This window comes from Leptinotarsa decemlineata, unplaced genomic scaffold (assembly GCF_025532065.1).
Source record: "Leptinotarsa decemlineata unplaced genomic scaffold, Ldec_3_MD MMD2_tig00000010_RagTag_RagTag, whole genome shotgun sequence".
Classification (NCBI taxonomy): domain Eukaryota; kingdom Metazoa; phylum Arthropoda; class Insecta; order Coleoptera; family Chrysomelidae; genus Leptinotarsa; species Leptinotarsa decemlineata.
The window spans coordinates 7,122,932-7,146,017 of record NW_027412538.1 but is presented as its reverse complement, the minus strand read 5'-3'; the positions used below and the strand labels follow the sequence as shown (position 1 = coordinate 7,146,017).

The following is a 23,086-nucleotide window of genomic DNA, read 5'->3' as shown; positions in this document are numbered from 1 at the left end:
TTTATAATGCATCAAAAATTGCCGGTGTTTGTACAATTATGTTGCTTGAATTTCGAAGACTGCTTCTCAAAAGCTTGGAACACTGTTTCGAACCAGAAAACTTTGCAAACTCCAACAACTTTTCATACTTTGTAAATATCAAATCAGACCTCATTTGGAGTAATGTTCACATGCATGGAGCTCCGTCTCTAAGCATACCCTGAAGCTGCTGGATTCCATCTAGAAAAGAGTCATAAAAAAAGCGATTTATTTCCAACAGGAGTACCCAGTTACAGGAAATGCTATTATTGCAGAGTATATGTGAAATTAATATTGAAAATAATGGAATATAGAAATGTATAAAAGTAAATGCTAAAACAAAGTATAGTATATAAAATATTCATATTCGTAAAATTTCAAAATAGAAATGAAAAATTGAGTATATAACACAAAAAGTTACAAATCATGCAATCTAGCAGTACTGACAGTATTATTAAAAGTGATTGTGGATACATGATAGCAAGGCGTTTAGAAAGTCGAAATGAATATCGCAATGTTCACAGATCTTATTGAAGCTACTGCACATAAAATTCAATGGTGAACGTAGCATAACATTTGTGCGTGATGCTTCGCAATAGAATTTCAGATTGTGTCGACCTTCACTTCTTGGTACTAAGAAATTGATCTCGAGTAAAAGAACCGTACTGTCAATATTGTTGTTTAGTAATTTATGTAGGAATTTTATACCAAGGGTAACTCTCCTATTTTCCAAAAATGTTATATCAAATCGTGTCAACAAAGTCTTATGATCGATGCTTCTTGTGGGGTATTGTTTATCAACTTTTAGACATAAGTATTTCAGGAACTTCCTCTGCACGATCTCAATTGATGTTTTTTGGTAGTCGTAAACTGGATTCCATAACACAGAGCCATACTCTAACTTAGATCTGGCATACGCAAAATATAGCAAGTTTAAGGTGGCAAAACTTTTGAAGTTTTTGCCATTTCTGTAAATGAATCCAAGTATCCTATTTGCATCAGCAGTCATATTCCTTATATGTGTTGTAAATGTTAATTTACTGTCGTATTTTATACCAAGATCTTTTATCTTGTGTACGCTGTTGATTGTAATATTGTTGATTGAATAATCGTACAATAAAGTTCGCTTTTTTGTAGTAAATTATATTATTTTCCATTTAGATACGTTCAATTGTAGACGATTATTATTACACCCAAGTTTGATTACATCTAATTCATGTTGTACACGTTGACAGTCAGTAATGTCGTCGATTTTATAATACAGGTCGTCTGCAAGTAGTAGGCTAGGAATATTCAAAGAGGTTGCCAAATCATAATTAAAAATAAAAAATTAAAGAGGTCCAAGATTAGAACCTTGTGGTACCCCAGATGTAACTACGTACTGAGCCGATTTGAAAGATTTTCATTCGACGAATTGTTTTCTGTTAACTAGATATGATTCAATTAGAGTAAGCAGTTGGTTAGAGAGTCCCAATTTTGTCAATTTGCTGAGCAGAACATAATGGTCTATTTGATCGAAGGCTTTTTGAAAGTCTGAATAAACAGCATCGACTTATTTCTGCTAGTCCAGGTACGTACAGATATATTGATTTAAACACGCAAGTTTTGTCATACATGATCTTTGTTGTACGAAACCATGCTGTGTAGGAGAAATGACTTTTTGAATATGGGAGCACATAAAATTTTGCACACATATCTCGAAGAGTTTAGAAAAGTTACATTTAATTGAAATTGCCCTGTAGTTTGTGATATCGTTAGAGTCGCCTTTTTTCAACATCGGACAAATTCGAGCCGTTTTCCACTGCTCAGGGAAGGTACAAGTTGTTGAAATTAGGTTGAATATGCCTATTAGAGGTATAGAGAGAACGTCGATATAGTCCTTTATCAGAAGACTAGGAACATTGTCAACGCCTGCGGTGAGTTTATTTCTTAATTTTTTTGAAGCAGCAACAATATCAATTTTAGAGAAGGCAGGGATGTTTAATGTATTTAAATCAGAATCATGAGAATTTTCACGAAGCATATTGTAGTCCGAAACCAAGTATACACGTCTGAAGTACTTGGCGAATCCATTGACAATATCCCCAGGCTTATCAAATCCCTCATCACCAAGTTCTATTATACCCGGTATACGCGAATATCCTTTTTTACTGTGTATGAAACACCAGAATGTCGAGTTTGTAAATTGACTATATGCTGCTTTTATTTTAGTTTTGACAGTTTTTCGCAGATCCGAGAATTGATTTTGATAAGTTGCTGTTTTATGTTTCTTATATTTTCTATATGCTAATTCCTTTTCCTATGCCTGATAACATCGAACCATGGGGGAAATTTACGCGTTTTTACTGTTCTCAGTGGAACTTTTTGAAGGAAGATGCTGTGTAATTTTTGCAACCTTGATAGTCTGATACATCGAAGAACGGTTGGAGATACTTTCACGGGAGGTGTTCAAGTGACTTGCCATATTTGACTTCACCAAGAACGGTGCATATCAGAAATACGCGACGGACTGTGGCTGCTCATCGTTTTGAGGTTCAATTCAGAGTACACATCGAACTTCACTGATTAAAAGAACTGCGTTTTCGTGGAATAAACTTACTGAGAACGTTTTTTCAAATGAATTTAATATCCAGCGATTGAAATCCAAGGTGAATCGCTACTGTCGCACAGGTACCGCTCTTAACCCTTTAAGTTGCAGAAGTCTGAGAAACATTTTAACTGATCATTTACTATTGCTTTCCAGTGAACTGCAGTTTAGTAGGAATAAAATATTTGTTTCATATTTTTTTCTCATCCGGTTATTTTTTTTTGAGGTGGGAAATTATTACCCCAAAGAACTTTTAGTGGTACGACTATTTCTACAAGTTTACTTGGAGAATAATTTTCCATCTACATGAAATAAAAAACGTATTCTCATCTAAAGTGTCATTGATTTTTTTTTTATAAAAGTATGAAATGTTTACTAAATGCTAAACTGAACCCTTATTTTTACATAAAAGTATGAAATGACTCAAATAAGACTTATATAGGGTGATTCAAAAGTACTTTGACAAACTTCAGGAGGTGATTCCTCACAATATTTCAATACGAATTGTCCAAATAAATAAATGTCCGGAAACGCTTCGTTTCCAAGATACAGGATGTTGAAGTTTTATTTTTATTTTCGTTTTTTTCAAATAAATAATAGAAAATACGAATGGGTTCAAAAAATTACTTATTGATCTAAATGAGGTTGTCAAACACTTATAGCCTACATTTCAGTATGTCGTCCTCCACGTTCAATAGAAATTATGGTCCTTCTACTGACATCTGTAACTGCATTTTTAATAAATCGGGGATTTATATTTGCACAGCACTCGCGAATGGTATTTTCCAGATGTTGTATTTTAGTAAATGGTATACTTCAGTACACTTTTTGTTTCAGGTAACCCCACAAGAAAAAGTCTAAAGGCGTCAAGTCGGATGATCTAGGTGGCCGATAATGTTCCCGGTTACGTCCAATAACTTTGCCTCTGAACATTTGTTGGAGCGACTGTTTTACAGCAACCGTGTGATGTATTGGAGCGCCATCAAGCTGATACCATAGGTCGTATTTAATATTTAAAGGCATATTATCTAAAACTTCACTAACCTCATTATTTAAAAGGTTGAGATAACCGACGGATGATAAATTTTACCTAAAGAAAAATGGCCCGATTATTTGGCCGTTAAGTGTCCTACACCGTACATTAGTTTTAAAGGAATGCTGATCACCACATTCAACTGTGAAATTGGGATTTTCTTGGGCCCACCATCGGCAATTTTGAGAACTTACCGTTCGATTTGAAGAACGTTGCCTCAGCTGTCCAATAAAATTTATACGGAAACTTTACATTTTTTTCTCTCTCTTGAAACCAGAATGAAAACCCCAAACGGACATCAAAATCTCGTTCTTTTAATATGTTAATAAATTTTGGCTTGTAAGGCCAAAATTTATTCTTTAATAGAATTTGTCTTACACTTTCTTTCTTGTAATCGGTATTTTTTATAATATCGGTTATGCTCGTTTGCCCGTGTTCAATAACTTTTGAACAAATGTTAAGTTGGGCCTCCTCATCATATTTACTTGGAGTGTGCTTTTTCTTAAATTGATTTGCTACGGATCCTGTTTCTCTGAATTTCGACATTAATCTTGACACAGTAGTATGTTGAAAATGTTTTCCTGGATGCCGTTCATTAAAAATGTTAGCTACTTGCCGGTATGATGTATTCTCACCACATATTAAAACTATTTCTATTCTTTCCTGAAGAGACAACATTATTGCAACAATAACTGTTAAAAATTTGACAAGTAAATCAACAACTTGACGTTTGTTTGAGAAAATAGCCAAGTGATTCAAACTTGGAAAATGGATGTTTGTTGGTTGGTTGGTTGGTTGGTAAGTGATAAACTTCTACATCGCTCAACCGATCGTGATGAAACTTGACATGTATAAGTAATTCTTTATAGAGAAGGTTTTTAGGCTATCAATTTTTCTGTAATTCGACACTAGATGGCGCTTTAGAACAATTTTTCGAAAGCACTGTTCTATAACGCTGCGCACGCCTAAGTTCGTTGACTATGTTGCTGTAGCGATACAGCAACATAGTACTAGTGCACTATAATTTGAGAGTATTAAATACTTATGTAACTCACTTACATCTTTTTTTGGTAATATTTCCTTCTATTATTAAAAAAAGGCACAACACGAACAAAAACATGCACAATTAAAACTTTCAAAAAATGTACGCTTTTTGATGAACTATTGGGATAATAATTTTCCACCTAATAGTTCTGCACTAAGACGACGCTTCCTGTATTGGCGAATAGATGGCAGCACATGTGTTCTTATGTATACTTATATCTTGGGAAGATATTTTCCCCGTAAAACATTAGCTGCCTGACTTAGATATGGTGGGAAAATATTATACCAGTAAACTCTAAAGGGTTAAAGCGCCTTAAGGACTTTCCTGTAGTGCTTGTGTTTTACCCTTGAAAAAAGCGGAAAAAATCATTCCAAGTATCAACACTCTAACGCTAATCAAAATAGCTCCCAAGACTACATCGAAGATATACAACTGTACTAAGAAAATCGACATTTTGCCTTCAAACTTATTTTCATTTTCCAACTACATAACCCTTTGACTTACATTTGTGTCCCTCGAAGTCAACAAGGGCGTTTCGGAGCTGACCGAACCCTCGTGAACCATCGAATCATCTCTGATCGGCCTCGGCAGGTAGGGCGGTAAATGGGGATGGTGCAACGTTTGGAACGTTGATGGATGTGGGGGACTGAGGGGCTGCAAACTATGCGGCATCCTCTTGACGTCGATTTGTGCATACACCGTAGGTTCCTGGCGTCGAATCACCGACATCGGTATGCACTGTTGATTGTAGATCACTTGCGGTATCTGTTGGTTTGCGATAGATAATTCAGCATAGGTTATTTCGTCACTCTGAAAGAAGTTAGTCTACTGTTGTTTTTGAGTCGGAAAAACGTTTAGTGCATGACTGAGTAGGATATTAGTAGGGTTATTGTTATGATTCCTGATGGTATAATTTATGTTCATGCAAGATCCCATCAACCATAAAAGTTTCGAAATGAAACAAGCGAGTGAACAGTAACGTACAGAAATAATAAAATACTAATTTGATTCGCTATTGTTGCAGTTTTATTGAAAGCATTTATGTCCTAGCAGAAGGTCTTCAATTCTTCAATTTTGGGTTGGAGCACAGATTAAAGTATAATCACAACTATCAATTTTGATTTTAGAATAGAATATCTGAAAACATCACATAACAAAAATGTGATCTCAGCCTGCAAAGTGTTTCACTACGTAAAACAAACCATGTGACACGCGTGTCACATGGGGGTGTGAGATCGCTTGTTTTCATTTTGCAATAACTCCTAAGCTACTCATTTTAATTGTTTGCTGTGAAGGGTAGTTATAATGTTCATGAAATGCTTAAGGTACTAACGTATTTGATTTGATTCGAATATGATAAATTATAGAATTCATGTCGTCTCGACGTCAAATTTTTGCAATACTATCGAAACTTGATCTCACACGTTTCATGGCAGGTGTTATCCACTTTTATACTTCAAAATGTATAGTTGTCATGAGATAGTTGTTGTCTTTTTTTGTTTAGAAGGCTGCACTACCAACTAATGGCAGAACGATATGAAATTTCTCTTTCACACGATGAATCGTTTGATATAATCGACAAGGGTAACGAAACTTGAATATTTCAATATAATATTTCCTCCAACAAGTGATTCATTCAGACATGTTGTCAAATACATGACTAATTCATGATATTATCAACTTGGTATATATTGAAATCCAAAAATGATTGAAAAAGCTATTTGAAGAAAATATCCACGAGGATTTTCTGCTTTTATTTCATCTTTTAAATGTGTGAACGCTATTTTCCAGGTATTATGCACGTTGTCGGTAGGTTTTTATGCGATTCGTCTCTCACTGCGGTATACAATATCAAAGGCGAAGTGGTAACGGTCGCAGTGCTTGAGTAAGTGCCCCAGAGAGGGCGGGTTGGCGGTCCTTGTTCATCTTTCACTGCCTGAAGCGGCCATCGGGATGCCTGCTTCCACGTAGCCCCGCTGGATACAGGAATGACAGAATCACTTCAGGTTCTGTTATTCCCTTACTGAATGACATCCCAGAGATGGCTTAATCCTAAGGTGTGTGTATCAGTGTCGAGAGGATGAATGACACTGAGCCTATGAGCTGTCTCTACGTAACCTTCGATATACCGGGCACCCTTTCGTCGTAGCATCGCCTTGTCACGGTAATGCGGGGCTCTGCCGTGATTGACCTTCTTTCCCTAGTTACTCGTGGGATCTTCATGGACAGAGTAAACTCAAAAACTACTTCTAATGCTGAGTCTACAGAGGAGATGGATGTCGAGCTTACGACTCCAACTGACCTCCCTGTAAATTTAGATCAGGAGCGAGAGCCTTTCAACTCTCAAACTCCTGATCCAATAACTGAACCTAAAAAAATGTTTGGTGGTGCAGCCAGGAAACGACTGAGTCTTCTCCTCAAGAGCGGGGTACCTTATGAAACCGTCTTGCACCAAATTCTTGAGCGGCGTATGCAGAATCTGTCCCAGATGAAGGAACAAACCTCCCATGAGCAGGTTAGCAAACGTTTGCGCTCAAGTGATGAATCACCAAAACAGAGGCGAAAAAGCTCTGTACGGTTGAATCTAAGGCATCGTCAGGTGTAGCTGACGTGCAAAAACCCTCATATGGGAAGGTTGTCGCGGGTATCAATGTGAGAATCTTGCACCTTGACTATCCGACTACCTCATTAACGATGAAACAGCAGAGCATATACTTTGTGCCTGCCCCGCTGGGGTCCGAATCAGGTTTTTGGAGTTCGGCGAAGCCGTACACTTGCCATCTGATCTGAAGGCCCACTCACCATATAAACTGATCGCTTCGATAAGGAGCTGGGTTTATTTGGTCGAGTGTGAATAGGTGTGAGCCATAATAAACCCTTGCGAGTTGCGGTGAAGGGTCGAATAGACCCACTCACTTTGAACCTAACCTAACCTAACCTAGTGCTCCATAGAACGTTTAGCAATGGGTATACCCCGGTATACCCCGGATTCCTTGTACCTGCGAGTCGGTCTACATTGGAACCATGTAAAGAATTGTCAGTACTCTTCTCTCTGAACACAAGAGAAATTGTCGACTCGGGCAAACCAACAAATCAGATGTAGCCGAACATGTTCTCAACAAGGAAGGTACTCACATTATCTCATTCGGGGATACAGTAAAACTCAATAAAACTCAGAATTTCTATCCAACATTATATAGAGAGGCAGTAGAAATTTGAAAATGCAGGGATAATTTCAATAGAAAAAAAAAGGCAATGAACAATAATAAAATCTGGCTACCTATCCTTACAGATACACACCGTATCGCCGTTGATAATGTCTACCGCAGTAGTAGACGAAACATCAGGCATAGCACCAGCAGACCACGGTAAAATAAATCGGAAAATAGCTTTCACACCATCATCTCCGGCCGTGAAAGTTTACATTATTTGATATCTATTAATGTTCGGATTGTTTGAGCAAAACAAATCCACAGGTTTTATAATCTTCGTATACTTAGTAGATAAATGAGACGGTCCAGTTAATAAAGAAACAGTTATACTAATGGCAGTGAAAAAATAGTTCCGGGTACAAGTCGGTTACATATAAATTGGTGGATGAGGCTGTCAAGTGTCCAAGAATGCTACTTCATAAGGGAATATTTCGAAATGAACATTCCAAACATGCAAACATTACTCACCGTTTTACCCACGTATCCATCGTACGATCCATTGTTTTTAATCTGGCTGATAGGACTTTGCATTCTGCTGTATGCCCTCAGAGTTGAATTGTTCAACCTTTCGAAGGCCCGTTCTTCATCCTGATACTCTTCTTCCCCATTATTTTGAGGAATTATATCGGGATTCTTCTCCTCAAGACTATCTACGCTGTCATTGAGATCCTTATTCAAGGGCTCCGTGCTAGCTTTGTCACCGTTTCCTGCTACGCATCGTCTTCCCGAGGAGGAAAGTCCGCCGTCATCATAGTCTTTCTCATCGTTATCTCCCCCGTCTCGTAGACGGATTACTATGACGATGATGACTGCGACCAGGATGAGAGCCGCTACAACGCCTATCAGGGCGCCAAGAAGGGGGGTGATTTGAAGGAGAACTGGAGTAGAGGCTGAAACAATATAAACAATATTAATTGCAAAAAAGATATTTTATTTGAAAAAAAAAATAGGCATTTCGGATGCCCTTCACCTAGAGAAGCCATGGCTGCCATCTGAACGATGTTAATAAAGTGTTTTTTGAATACGTTTGTTATGGATTTTCATCAATTCCATCATATATCGAGATAAATAATTCATACTTTGCCAACAATATGGTAGGGGCAGTAATGAAATTTGTCTATAACCAAAATTTTCACTTCTGCGACGAAACACTTGATGATACAAAGAAGTGGAGATAAGGTTAGGTTAAGTCCAAAGTGAGTGGGTCTATTCGACCCTCCACCGCAACCCACAAGGGTTTATTGTGGCTCACACCTATTCACACTCGACCAAAGAAACCTGCTTTCTTAACGAAGACAATGAGCAAATTGGTCTTTCAGGTCAGATGGTAAGAGTACGGCTCTGCCGAACTCTAAAAACCTAGGGAATAACAGAACCACAAGTGATTCTGTCGTTCCCGTATCCAGCGGGACTACGTGGAGGCAGGCATCCGACGGCCGGTTTGCTCAACCCCCACATCCCAAGCAAATTCACTCGCCAAAAACAGCATGTACAGTGGTACAGGCAGTGAAAGATGAACAAGGATAGCCAACACGCCTAGAAGAAGAAGTGGAGGAGTTAGATCACGAAATAGAACCAAAAGCCAATGGGGCCAGTGAAAAAGTTCTTTCGGTATACATTGCAAAAAAGGCGAAGAAAGATCGAATCATCATCACTATGGTAGTATATTTCGATGTCAAATTCGAGTATACTACGAAAAATGTGAAATATCAAAGTGAGTATGAATTGATGAAACGTTAAAAAAGGTACAACTAAACAATTACAAATACAGTAAACTCATTATGCTTCTGAAAACAATAACTAACCGCTACAGTCATGAAGTTTAAAAATATTGAGCCCAAAAAGGTTAATATATTATTGAAAGAAGCTGCAGATGCAGAGTATCTACTTTTAAAGGTGATTTTCATAGTTACAATAATGTAACTATGGGTAATTAAGTAATAGTTGTTAGACTGAATGATCCAAAAACTAAAAAGATCACACATTTTGCATCATTGGGAAGTACTTCATGTTGCGCCCTGAGAACATTCCATGAAACAGGTTTTAATTTTCATCATCACGTACTGTTCAACGTGTATGAATTAATACTATTTGCAAAGTTTCTAGAAACATTACAGTTGTCCTGAAACTGAGAAATACGGAACTGTTAGGAAACGTGGGTGTTGACTCAGTGACAGTTGGTTGGGTGGGAGGATGGAAGTCATTTTCGGTGGCTGAATCGTACAGTGAAGACTCAGTTGCTACAAATATTGTGGTACTTGTGATGCACTGTTTGGAACCTTTGGTGTAGTAATGAATATTACTGAAGTTGTTTCCAACACCAGAACGTTATTTTAACACCTCAACACGTATTTCGATCACCAAGTGATCATCTTCAAAAGGAAGATCAAATATTGTGGTGTCAAAGCACATGCTGAAAAACAAGGTGATAACAATCGTTAGTAGTGTATCAAGCCCGATATCAACTGTAAACTTATTGCAAAAAGCCTGCAGTTCACTGCGTGAAATAAACATTTCGGATAATGTGAATCGTTAAAGAGGAATTTTCAAAAACACCAGTGAGCAAGAATGAGAGTGCAATAAAGTTTTGCTAACATTATTGATTTTTGCTAACATTATTAGCAGTGAGTAAAATTTCACTTTTTTCATTGAAGTAAGTCAAATTTTACTTCTTTCATTGAATATATTGTGTAGGAATCCTGTGAATGATATCTGACTCGATTCCATTACGAGTGTTTACAATACAAACAGAATAGAGAAGATTGTTTTTCGTATAATTCAGTGTTCATATAAGAGTATTTGTTTCGTATTTTTCTTTTGTGTAATTTTATGTTTATATGAAAATAGCTGTTTCGAAAACGCTTTTTCTTTCAGTTTGTGTCTGCATGATCTACAATTCTCTAAATAGACTTAATTTTTGAAATTGATTGCTTCCTTCCTTTATTTGGAAAATTCTCACATTTTTTGTATCAATATAGAGAAGTAGAGGGCCAAAAACTTTCTTCTCCAAAAATTTTCGAAAACATTTCAATATCAAAGTCTATTTCAACGTAAGGGAAAAAATTAAAATCTTCATTCTTCTGACATGTCAGCAATCAATAAAAATAATGTTTCAGAAATGCGAGAACTGACTTTCTATTGAATCACAGTTGTATCATGATTTTTCGAATCGATCCGAAATTCAACACAATCAGTAAAATTTTGAATACCATTTTACAGAATGAGAAGAACGGTAGTATTACGCTGAAATTCTGGAACTTTCATACGAAGCTGTACAAGAGCCAATATCTGAATTGACATTATTTTTGAAAATAAATCAAGATCTCGAGAAAAGACCCAAGACATCACGGAAGTTGAATGAAAGTTTGTCTACAGCTCCATAAATTCACTCTATTTCGATTTCAGGTTTAAAATTTCCCTGTTTTAAAATATTTTCAACGAAGTCATTTGACAGTTGACATCATTTAAATATTTTCTTGGTTCAATTAGATTTTGTGACTTACTCTACTATTTTCAATTGGAGTTTCAGTATGAGCATGATTTTTGTGGAAAAGTAGTTCATGAATATTTGATGGGAATTTATAATTTGATGAAAATTAGGATGAAAGGTCATCATGAATAAAAATATAGGTGTTCTCTGGTTGAAACAGCAGTCATCACCATAGGCATGTCAATCCCCAAAAGTCGAAACTTTTGTGGAGAAAACTAACCAACTATTTCCAAAAGTTTCCAAATGTAAACCATACATCGATAAACTGTTTCAATCAATATTTTCAAGTGAAGATACGGGTGAAGAAGCATTGCAAGAAAAACCGTTATACTGCAAGGTATTCCACTGTACGCTTTTGTCAAAAAGATTCAAGTTGGATTTGAATTGCTGCATATTATATTATATTACTTTGAAAGTTCATTCCACAACAAAGCCGTTCTGTAAGTAAAATAGTTTTTATGGACTGTAAACCGAGGTGCACCTACTCGTATCATAGTTTTTAGACCAATTCTGAGATAGACTGTCCTCAGGGAAATTAAAGGAACCGATTAGTTTTTTCTGTTGAAATTTTTCTCTCTAGGAAGTTGCTATTATTATACTTCTTCATTCATATCGTAACAGATATACGATCTTATAATCGAATCAAAGCATGGAGATCTCGTAAATCATGAAATATAGAGATTAGCTTAAATTGTGATGAAGTTGCCTATAAATAACAAAATAAATATTTCGAAATGAAATTTCGAAGTATAAACCTCTCCCAACTCCCTACACATTAGGCTGTGGTGCTGTGAACGTCTGTTGGAAAACAACTACTTCTCTTGCTTATGCCACGCTGGACATTGAATTATATTCGACAGATTTTTATGCAAGATACCTCCTAGGGGCTAGTAGATCACCTGCAGACTACGATTTCGAAATATTACCTCTCGTCAGTTCAGAAAAGATCCTACCCAGACAGTACAGTGCCTGGGACTCAATTATTTTTAAGACGGCCCTGCTACATACATGAAACCTTTTTTGAGAGAAAGATTGTTAACCAGTAACAACTCCATCTCGTGCACGATACCAAAACATCGTCTTAAGCTTTTTTGGTTCAGGAATTTGCAAAGATATTGAAAATATGTTCATAATTTGCTTATTTACCAAAAAATGAAGACTATTTATTTTTTTTTCATGATCCTGACGGAAAGGAAGCAATTCCTACTCTTCTTAATGGCCAGATCTTTTTATCGAAAACTTCACCAAGTAATGGAAATGTGTTCGTATCACAAACTAATATTTTCCACTTCGTACAACTTCCAGAATTGTAAAAAAACTTAAATTTTTATGCCCAGCCCCTATTTTGGCTCTGGCGTTGTTCAGTGGGGTGTGAAATAGTAATGGAAAATACGTGTTATTGTTTGAAAGAAGTAGAATAGACCTCAAACTATGAGTGAATTCATCTCACTTTAATCAAAACTCATATGAAGTTCCAAAAGAAGTTCCATATTCTAGAAACTAATATTGAAAGTTCTGACGGGTTCTCAGGTTTCGGCTTTTGCTGGTATCTTTTATCATGATGGATTTTCTGAATATTATTCAAAATTTGTCAGGTACTTCGTTTAAGATTCAAATAATGACAGATATATACATTCACGGGACAAAAAGAAAATCATCATTTATATTTTCATATCCAATGGTGGATACCAAAGCCAGAAAACAAGTTAATCAGGATGTTTCACAAAACAGGGCTGTTTCGACCTGCTACAGATGTCATCAGTGATTGTAGGGTGAACCGCGAATTGTCCTGAAAGGATAATCTTCAGTATGAGTAAGAAATCTATGAAATCGACAAAAAATTCAAACCTTGCTTCGAAGATGGACAAAAGTGGTAACTTGATCATCGAGCAAACCTACAATGACCTAAAACTGGTCAGATACCATCGAGGGAGGGTTAGTAAATAGGTAATAGATTCATAATTCCCCAAACCTTGTTTTCGATATTTATTTATCGAATATGGGTATTTGACCTAATGGAAGAGTCACTCGTCAAAATTGTCGCTATTCATTCAATGAAAATTGTAGATTACAGAAAAAAATGCATATGGATAAATTATTGGGTAGTCAAGTTTGTTTACCTAGTAGTTTAATTTTCAGTTATTGCCTAAAAATACCTATTTTAAAATGTTTCAAATGAAGGTGAAGTTTATTGTGAACGTTGCATATCTGACACGTAAATGATCGCTTGAAAAATGTATGAGTGTGTGTCGGAGGAGTTAATAACCTTTGTGCCGTACATTCAAGTTGTGTACCTCAGTCCGAAATGTAATTTTATCATATAGATAAGTCGGAATATTATTGCAGATAACCTTGTGATAGATACACGCTGAGTGTAGCGACTTTCGGTTTTCCATACTGAGCCAACAAGTTTCTGACAGCTTTGATGAGATTCTGTTCCTTCTACGTACCCCATGAATAAGGCGAAGGCAGGAGTTTTGAATCTTTTGGAGTTTTTTCTTGTTCCTAATTGTGAGGCTTGGTCCATAGAGTACATCTGCATAGTTCAAAGATAAAAGAACGAGACTGTCACATAGAGTAATTTTTGAGTTTTTAGGGAGGAATTTTCGATTTCCGTAAATCAGTTTGAGTGAGAGGTAAGCTTTCTGAGTTAGTTTATTCACATGGGAATCAATTCGGAGATTAATGTCTATAGTCACCCCAAGATTTTTTGCTTCCTTCACAATTTCCAATCCATTAGAGCCTATACTAATATTGAGTTGTTGTTTTACAATAGCTCTGTGATTTTTTGGACCAACTATTAGTATTTTCGACTTGGATGTATTATTCATTAAAAACATATATTCATCAAGGGATGAAAAAGTGTCGAGATCATGACTGATCCGCCTATTAGTGTCATCTAACTAGTGAGGTTCAAAAGAATAATAGATTTATATGGTGCATATCGTGAATAGGAGTAGGCCAAGAATTGCTCCCTGTGGAACGTCTGTTTTTGAATCCAAAGGTGTGGAATGTACTCCAACAAAAACAACTTCCGGGCGTCTGTTGGGTGGACAGTTCCGAAAAAAAAAGAACTGAATCATCTGACAAGCCAATGTAGTGTAATATCGACAATAACAGCTCATCATGATTGATGGTGTCAAATTCCCTGCTGAAATCTAGAAGAGCCAGGACGGCACATTGATTTCGATCACTTGCTTTGAAAATATCGTTGGTTACCTTCAGTAGAGCTGTAGTACAGCCGTGACCATGCCTGAAACCTGACTGTACTGTTGGTAGTAGTTTATTACTATCTAAGTGTGTTGTTCCATGATTTTTTTTATAATTTTAAAGCAAGCAGGAAGGATGTTGACTGCCCATCGCGGTACCATCCGTTTGTTCGTGAAAAACACAATACCACTGGAAATGAGTTGATGATAAACAATGATCAAAGAAGGCGGTTATATTTGCTGGGAATGCTTCGCTGATTAGTAGCATCGTGTCCTTGAACGGAACCGCCGTGTATAGACCATTTCGAAGCTCACTAGTATGTCTTCAGGACTTAACGTCATAAATCCACTCTTTTCGATAAAGTATTCTGAGTCCTTGATGAATGGCTTTCTATTTCCCGTATACAAACCTGCATATCACGGTCAAAAATCCCGGTAAATAGCTGTCACATAGTTATCTCCGGCCGTGACTCCTTATTCTCTCTGGAGGTGGCGTACCCACCCACCATATATCCTTTCAGAATTCCTAACAAATAGCTTGAGTTTTTGAAAGAAAACAACTGTCAACATGACTGAACAACATGACTGAATCTGAAAACTGTGATATATCTACATTTCAGTAAGGTGCAATTTATCACTCAATTTTCTACTACTACAACCACCACCAAATCCCAAAACAGCACAAACTTTTCTGAAATATCTTACCGCCGGTTCTGATATTTGCAACGGTGGGAACGTAAATGATATTCGCATCGCTAGTAATAGATCTGGAATCCATGGTCCTTATAAATAAAAGTAGACCCTCGTACCCGTCGGGTAAGTTTCCGATAGAAATATCTTCTGGATTTTGCGAGGTAGTCGTACCCAGCAGAAAGCGACTATTTGCATCATAAACTTGCATCAGGAAGGTGTTGGAGAATTCGTAATTATTTTCATCTGTCTGACATTTTACAGAAATATGGTATCTAGTTTGGTGCCGAATTGTGCAGTTTTCCGGAGGAGCAGGTTTGGTGGGTGGTTGCAATAATGCTAGAAAATGAAAACTACATTGTAATTTTTTTCAAGATTCATTTGGGTAGGTATAGCAACAAAAAAGTGCAGATTGAATGAAAATATTTCTACTCCACTGGTTTACTATATAAGATTATCTAGGCTTTTATAGGACACTATTAGTTGAATTTTTTCACATAAAATGTCCCCAGGATTCCAGCGAGTGCTTGGAATCGCTTGAATCTGGGGATGACGAGCTCTGGCGAGTCATTTGCAGGCTCGAGTAGAGGAAAACTGCTACCTCCCCGCTTCACGGACAGCACGGCATCTGCTACTCTCCCGCTGAGAAATCATTGGTCTTTGCAGACACAATGGAGAGTCAGTTTCAACTCAACGTTAATACAGATGATGATATTGATCGTGATATCCCGTTGGAACATCGGGTTCCTCGCATCCTTCGGGAAAATGATGACGACGTGATCCGTCCAGCTTCGGAGGAAGAACAGAGGGGGTATATTAGGGCCTCCAAACCCAAAAAGGCTCCGGGAGTTGATTCAATCATCAATAGGTTGTTGAAGCAGCTCCCCGAGAACTTTATTAGATATCTGTTGGACATAATTAACAGTTCAATCGACCTCGGATACTTACCTCGAAGATGGAAGCATGCCGTGGTTGTCATGATTCCGAAACAGGGCCAGAACCCGCTGTTTCACCAGAATCATCGTCCGATTAATCTGCTTTGCTCAACGGCTGAGTCGGCGAAACGTGTTGTGCTGCAAAGGCTAACAGAAGAAGTTGAAGACCGAAACGTTCTGCCTGACGAACAATTCGGCTTCAGGAGGGAACACTCCACCGAACTGCAGGCCGTGAGACTGGTCGAAAATTCCATCTTAGAGCTGAACAACAGGAAGACAGTCCATCTTGTCCTCCTGGTTATTTCGAAATCCTGCTGCACAAAATGCTCGATTTCGATCTGCCACGGGGTCTAGTCTGGTGGATTAGGTCCTTTCTGAAAGGCAGAATATTCCACATCCGAGTTGAAGGAACGCTGTCACCTGTCAGAGAAATCCAAGCTGGATTGCCTCATGGAGCTGTGCTGTCTCCACTACTGTACAGACTTTACGTGAGCGACCTTCCGTGGTTCGATCACGTAAAAGTTTCCTTTAACGCCAATGATACGGCTCTCCTCGCCTCTTTCACGGGTCGGGCGTTGGCGATCGTCTACATGCAAGGTGCATTGGACGACCTCGAACGCCGGTATCTCGAGTGGAAGATCCGAGAGAACCCAGACAAAACTCAGGCGATAGATTTGGTTTCTCCAGATACAAGAGTCACGATCTCAGGCAGGGAGATCGAATGGCAAACGCGAGTCAAGTGCCTAGATCTTTGGATAGATCGCCGATTCACCTGGGCAAATCACATTGATTACATCACGAGCAAGGTTCAGTCCAGGATAGTTAAACTCTATCCTCTGTTCAACAGACACTCAAAGTTCAACCTTAGAAATAAAGTTTTATTATTCAACACGATGTTCAAGCCTGTCATCATGTATGTTTCAGGCGCCTAGGGACAAACCGCTCCGTCAAACCTCTCCATTTTGGTAAGGTTGCAAAACAAACTTCTTAGGATGCTGGTGAATGCTCCATGGTTCGTGCGAAATGAAATCATCCGCAGAGATTTGAAGCTGTTAACTATACGGCAGTCTATTCAGTCGAGGAATCAGAGAGTTTTTGAATCAGCGGAAACTCATGATAACCCATTAGACAGGGAAGCTGTAGATTACAGTATAAACGACCCTACTTGATTCAGAAGACCCCGTCGCTCAGTTGAGTGAAGGTCCCACGATGTCTGTTGAAATTAACAGTTTGTTCATCAATGCCCCAGTCAGGAAGGGGAACATAAGGCCAAAGCGGCATAGAGGTCATTGGTCTTTTGTTGCCACCGAAACACCTTCAGTTATGAACCATTTGTAAATGAAGATGACTAGAACAATTAGTTCAGTCATCACCCGAAGACGATTGTGGATACTGTAACGAATTAAAGAATTAACTGTCTTAAACAAATTTATTTTTAACAATATTTCACTTTCACAACTAATTTATATACAACACTTAGCAACTAACACTTAATTTATCTTTACTGTTTGTCAACCGCTCGACTCGCTTTCTTGGTTACACACTCCCCCTATGGACGGAAAGCAGGGCTTATATACCGCTAACGAGCTTTCTAGATCTATCTAGAGGTCTCTGCACTCGCCTAGTATTTTCCCGGCTAGTCAGACCGCTTCTTTTGCGGTGATGTCATGCGTTTGGTGTCTGAGATAACGGTCAGGGCCGGCTTCAGATTCATTACAATACTAACAATCGGACGGTCGTGAAGTAACTTGGCTTGAAATCTCCTAACTTTTATTATTTATTTTTGTTCTATTTTTATATGTATTTCATTTCACTAACATTTCATTTCAGGTTTGTTTGCTTAATATAATTGTTATTTTCAGCTATTCTTTTTTCATCAGTTTTTTCAGGGATTTCAAATCATTTTATATAATATCAGACATTGGAAGTGCGAACTAATGAAATTCATCATGAAACATTGTTGATCACCTTCAAACAAACATAGAAAGCTTCATTCTCATTTTTCATAATTTTATGTTGTTTGAGCCTTATCAATTCACCTTTTCTTGTGGGATCCTATTGTTATTTTTCATATGAGTCAGTGATTCTGCGCTGTGATAATCAATCGATCCCCCATTACAAGGAGTCATCTTTGGATATGTCACAATCTAAATACACGTTGCGATCACCATTATGAATCTGCGTTACTATTCATTACTGGAATATTTCGTGAATAGAATCTTGTGACTCAATTTCCTTAATCAATACACCGTACGTATTTGCTACATGTAACCCTTGCAAACATGATAGCGTTTAAATGCTTTACAGACCCCGAATGCAAATAGGTTGTTGATATGAAGCCCACATATAGCAGAGTTGTTTACTGTGAAGAATTGATTGAACACATCCCCTTGTCGAGATTTGATTATGTTTTGTGCGAAAAGGCTGAACGATGCTTTGTGGAGACTGAAACGACGCTTGATTATAATTATACGTTTCTTGGTGTGGAAAATATGTGTTGCGTTAAATCTACATCGATTTGAGTAATGTGTGGAAGTTGTCAAAGTGACAATTTACTTTTGATAAATTAATTATCGTGGTCCAATTATTCATGTATGATGATAAGCATAAAGAATACTCTCCACTCAGACCTTAAAAATATTTCGAAGATAAGACATAATTATGAAGTTTTTCAAAGAAAAATCTTCTGAATCATTTCCACACAATGGAAATAAGAAAACATAAAACACAACAATGTTACTATGGATAAAAACATTATACAGATGGTATCCTATAAAAAACTGTAAATAATTTCCGTGGCAACGTTAGTTTAAAACGCCTTGTCAACTTGTTACAACATTAGTTGTCAGTATTTCAATTTAAATTTAAAGTTCGTTAAATTCAAGTCTGAAAAATGGTTACATTAACGGAAATACATAAAATAACAGTTTTACAAATGATTGGTTACGGAGATAAAACCCGAACACAACAGGAAGTAGCTCGCCTATTTCAAGAGAAATTTCCCAATTTACTCAAGGAACAATAAGCAAAATAGACAAGCATTTTCGTGAAAAATCTGTATACACAAGTTTTGTCCGTTTTTAAGCTGCAATATACCATTGAATACTAATTCAATTGAATCAAAATAAGCACCATTTGAATCAGTGCACTGTTGCCAACGTAATACAAGTCGATTAATTCAGTCAGCATAATAATTGTGTGCTTGGGATTTGATGAAGTCGGCGAAAGCCGTTTTTGCCTGGTCCTGATTGGCGAAGTTTCTATCGGTGAGAAAGTTATCGGAGTATTTGAAAAAAATGGTAGTCGGTTGGCGAGAGATCTGGGGAGTATGGTGGGTGGGACAATTCCAGCTATAAAACTGGAGCTACAAAAATACACGACTTTAAACCGAATAAACCTTTTAAATATTGACATGTATATCGACATACTACTATAATTTATCATTGTCCCGTCTTAATTCTTCCTGGAGTGTATAGTATGCGCTCCGGAAGATTCTTACAAAATTTAGTGCATGAAAAGCTCAACTTTTTTGACGTCATTCTTTATCTAAATGTTAACATGGATTCAATTTTGATCATGTCACTCTTGTTTGTGTATTACTTGAAACTGACCCGCAACAAGAAACGCGTGAACTAACATGTCATTTTCATTTTGTTTGAAAAAGCCGCGTTTTTTGTGACAACGCGACAAACGTTGGTTATATTCTACAGAGCGTAGGAGAAAATACTCCGAATACGAATGATGGAGTCAGAAGGCATTAATTATTCGAAATAAAACTTCAACAAACAAAACCATGGATCTTTGAAATGATGTACCTTTGTAAAATGATAATATTGACTGGTCCCTCGATTTGAAAAAAGCCAGGCAAGAGTTGAATGTATTCCTCATGAGAGGTTACTATTAATTTGTTGCGTGAGTGCGAAATTACAGGGTTGGAGTTCAGTGAATTCTACACTCCAAATACATCATGGGTATGATTATATCAACGAATCGTGTTCATGTGCTATGTCATTTTCCACAATGGAATATTCAGTTTATATTCATCAAGGGGAAATCGATTTGTTGTAAGTATCATCGAAAATATGAGTCTGATTGGAAACATCATACACCGATGTGTATTTTGGAATAAAAAGCACCTTATTATATTGCTGTTATTCTGTTGAATGATGTGAAATATAGAGGTTGCAACATTGACGTGAAATATTTTATTACGTGAATTATTTTACACACAGGCTGTTTTTCTAAATGATCCTATTATTGCTGTCTCAGAAACGGTAAAACCTGAAATGTCGGTTGAATTGGACAAACGTTTCCTAATATGAAGAAATGAATAATTTCTTTTCAGTTCGAGAATATCTCTGGCTGTTTTTGAAATACTTGCCTTAAACTAAAATTGTCGATTTTTTGGCTCTACCGCTTCCATTTCGAAAAATGATATGAAAAATAGGCGGAAAAACTTTCATTTTTGTTTTAATCTGATATTAACTGATTTGCAATGTTTTGTTTAGAAAATTCCCTCGTAAACCCTCAAATACGGACCTCCTGCTTTCTTTTTGCTGATTTTTGTAGCAACAGTAATAACAAATTGAGCTATGTATTGAAACACATGTGTTCCCCAAAGTTCTTTTCATCATCACTGTATGTATACAATTTTTGGTCAGAGCTACCTCAAAAAAGTAGGGAGTACACAGAAACCTTGAAAGTATTGTTGATATATTTACAGATATATTTGATATATTTATATATGATATATTACAGTACAGCCTGTCAAATCTAGAAAGCGACTTGTAACATATCACCACCTGCGTACACTACTGACAGAAAACGCATTCGGATAGAAAAGAAGGAAATCTACTGTGCGACTCGGTGCGCCTATTTGGGATTTAGAGTGGTCTGAGAGTACAATTCTTGCAAGTAGCAAAAGAGTTTTACGGTTTTTTAATTGATGGTCAATTATTAGTTTGGTATGATAATGCGATTTTTACGCAATGAGTTTGTTTTTGAGCAGTCTGTATTGCATTTAACTTTGGGTTTGTTAGTGAAAGGTAGAAAGACTTATTCTGAAAATGTAATTTATTTGGGTTGAAGAATATATGTTTGGGCACTTTCCATACTGAGCATTGTGGTATGGGGCATTGCCCATACCCAAAACGCTTTTTTCTGAAAGATTGGGAATCAACATTTCTTGCAACCACTTTTTGTAATTGTCGTAATTCATTTCGCTATGATAGTCACCCAATTTTGTGTTGGATTCAATTTTTAGATATGCATTTTTCACAAATCCATTTTCTTCTCCTGCATCCATATAAGTTATTGTTTGACTTTCTTCACGGTATTTCTTCATGTCTCCGAGAAAATTTCTTCGCAACTGCTGAATCGCTGGTTTTCTTTTTGTTTTCCTGCACCTGTACTCTGTTTCTTTGATCACTTTCCTCTGAGACTCAAGATCACTTGTAACCATTTTCGTCACAGAATTTTTTATGAATGCGGCGTAAGGGGGGAATTTTTTCTCAATAATATAATAATTGATTATATATCGACGGTGAAGGCCCATGTCGAAATCATCAAAAATCTGATTTTGATGTCTTTTTTAGGCGTTGAAAAAAAGGATAACTCTCCATTTTCAATTGTTTTTATTTCACGAGCTATTCTTTTGATGCTACCCAAACTCACACCAGCCGCTTTTGCACAACGCTCTTGAAACTATTTTCAGGTCCATGCTGATGCCATTATCAGCTTCTCGTTGCATAAAAAAAGTATATTAGCAATCACTTCTCTCTCTTGACCACGCACAACTTTCCGTTTCAATTTTGATTTGAAAGCCTTTTCCTTTGAGTACAGACTTTTGTACCTTCACCAAAGTGAACGCTACAAGATTATGGTTGAGGCTGAGCTCTATTCTTTTTTAAGGGTTTTCTTCTACGCGTATCTTAAGGAATGTACTAAGTCGAGACTTTGAAGTCGCTTCCTTGATTTGACAAGCTATACTACTGAGTTCCTGGTACTACTGCATATTCATGTGACAATGAAACTGTCTATCAATTTTTCGTACCATCATTTCTTTTGGACTGGATTTTATCCAATGGAATGAGAATCGAAAAAATTCATACAAAGTCATAGATTGATTTTCTGTTTTGATACCAATTGAGAGCAGTTTCACTTGTCCATTTATTCCATTCCCGATAAAACACTACGGAGTCATGGGCTTATTGCGTATTTCCTTCTATATTTTTAAAACACTCATTCCAATATTCTCGTTTCTTGTATTAGTTTGCACACACTGTTAACAGATGTGGAACACACTTGGGCTTGTTGTCAATTCTTAATTGTCACTTGATATAAAAGTTGAGATACTATATTTTACTTTTCAATATTCAACAAAAATTCGTCCAGCCGAAAACTCTAAGAATATTGCTCACACGAAAAGAATTGACATTCATTTGTTGGAATATTTTTTCTTTTCCAGAAACTACCCAAAAAACTCACCTGTATGCTTTTCTGCAGATTTTAAAGTGAATGCTTGCAATTTCGCAACGGGACTCCTTCCCTTCTTATTGGCAGCGTACAATCCAATGTCGAAACCTGCCCCCGATTCCAAACCCCCAACACTGAATACGGGCGTCCTGGAAGTCACGTTGCTGACAAGTTTTCTCGATAGTGTATCGAACACCTCCATAACGAAGTCCTGAAGAAGGCCACCATCAAAACCTTCGGTACATTCAACGTTGAGAGAATCTGCGGTCTGGTTGATGATGGAGCAGTTTGAAAGTGCATCTGGTTTTCCTAGAGAGAACATAATTAAACACAGTTATTTCAGAAGGAAACAAAGATGATGTTTCTTGTTAGTTTTTGTACAATCCTTGGCAA

The 23,086-nt window shown here is 37.1% G+C and overlaps 1 protein-coding gene across 3 annotated transcripts in view; it reads right to left on the bottom strand.

The window, feature by feature from the left end:
- Positions 1-23,086, bottom strand: part of LOC111507349 (nephrin) — an 862,168-nt gene that overhangs the window by 6,367 nt on the left and 832,715 nt on the right. The window contains exons 11-14 of one of the 3 annotated variants that reach the window (XM_074171299.1): positions 22,706-23,002; positions 15,300-15,623; positions 8,364-8,785; positions 5,188-5,493 (exon numbers count right to left, since the gene is read on the bottom strand). In XM_074171299.1, coding sequence (XP_074027400.1) covers positions 5,188-5,493; positions 8,364-8,785; positions 15,300-15,623; positions 22,706-23,002 — 1,349 coding nt within the window. The remainder of the gene's footprint in view (positions 1-5,187; positions 5,494-8,363; positions 8,786-15,299; positions 15,624-22,705; positions 23,003-23,086) is intronic. The other 2 variants (XM_074171300.1, XM_074171301.1) reach the window with 2 other exon arrangements.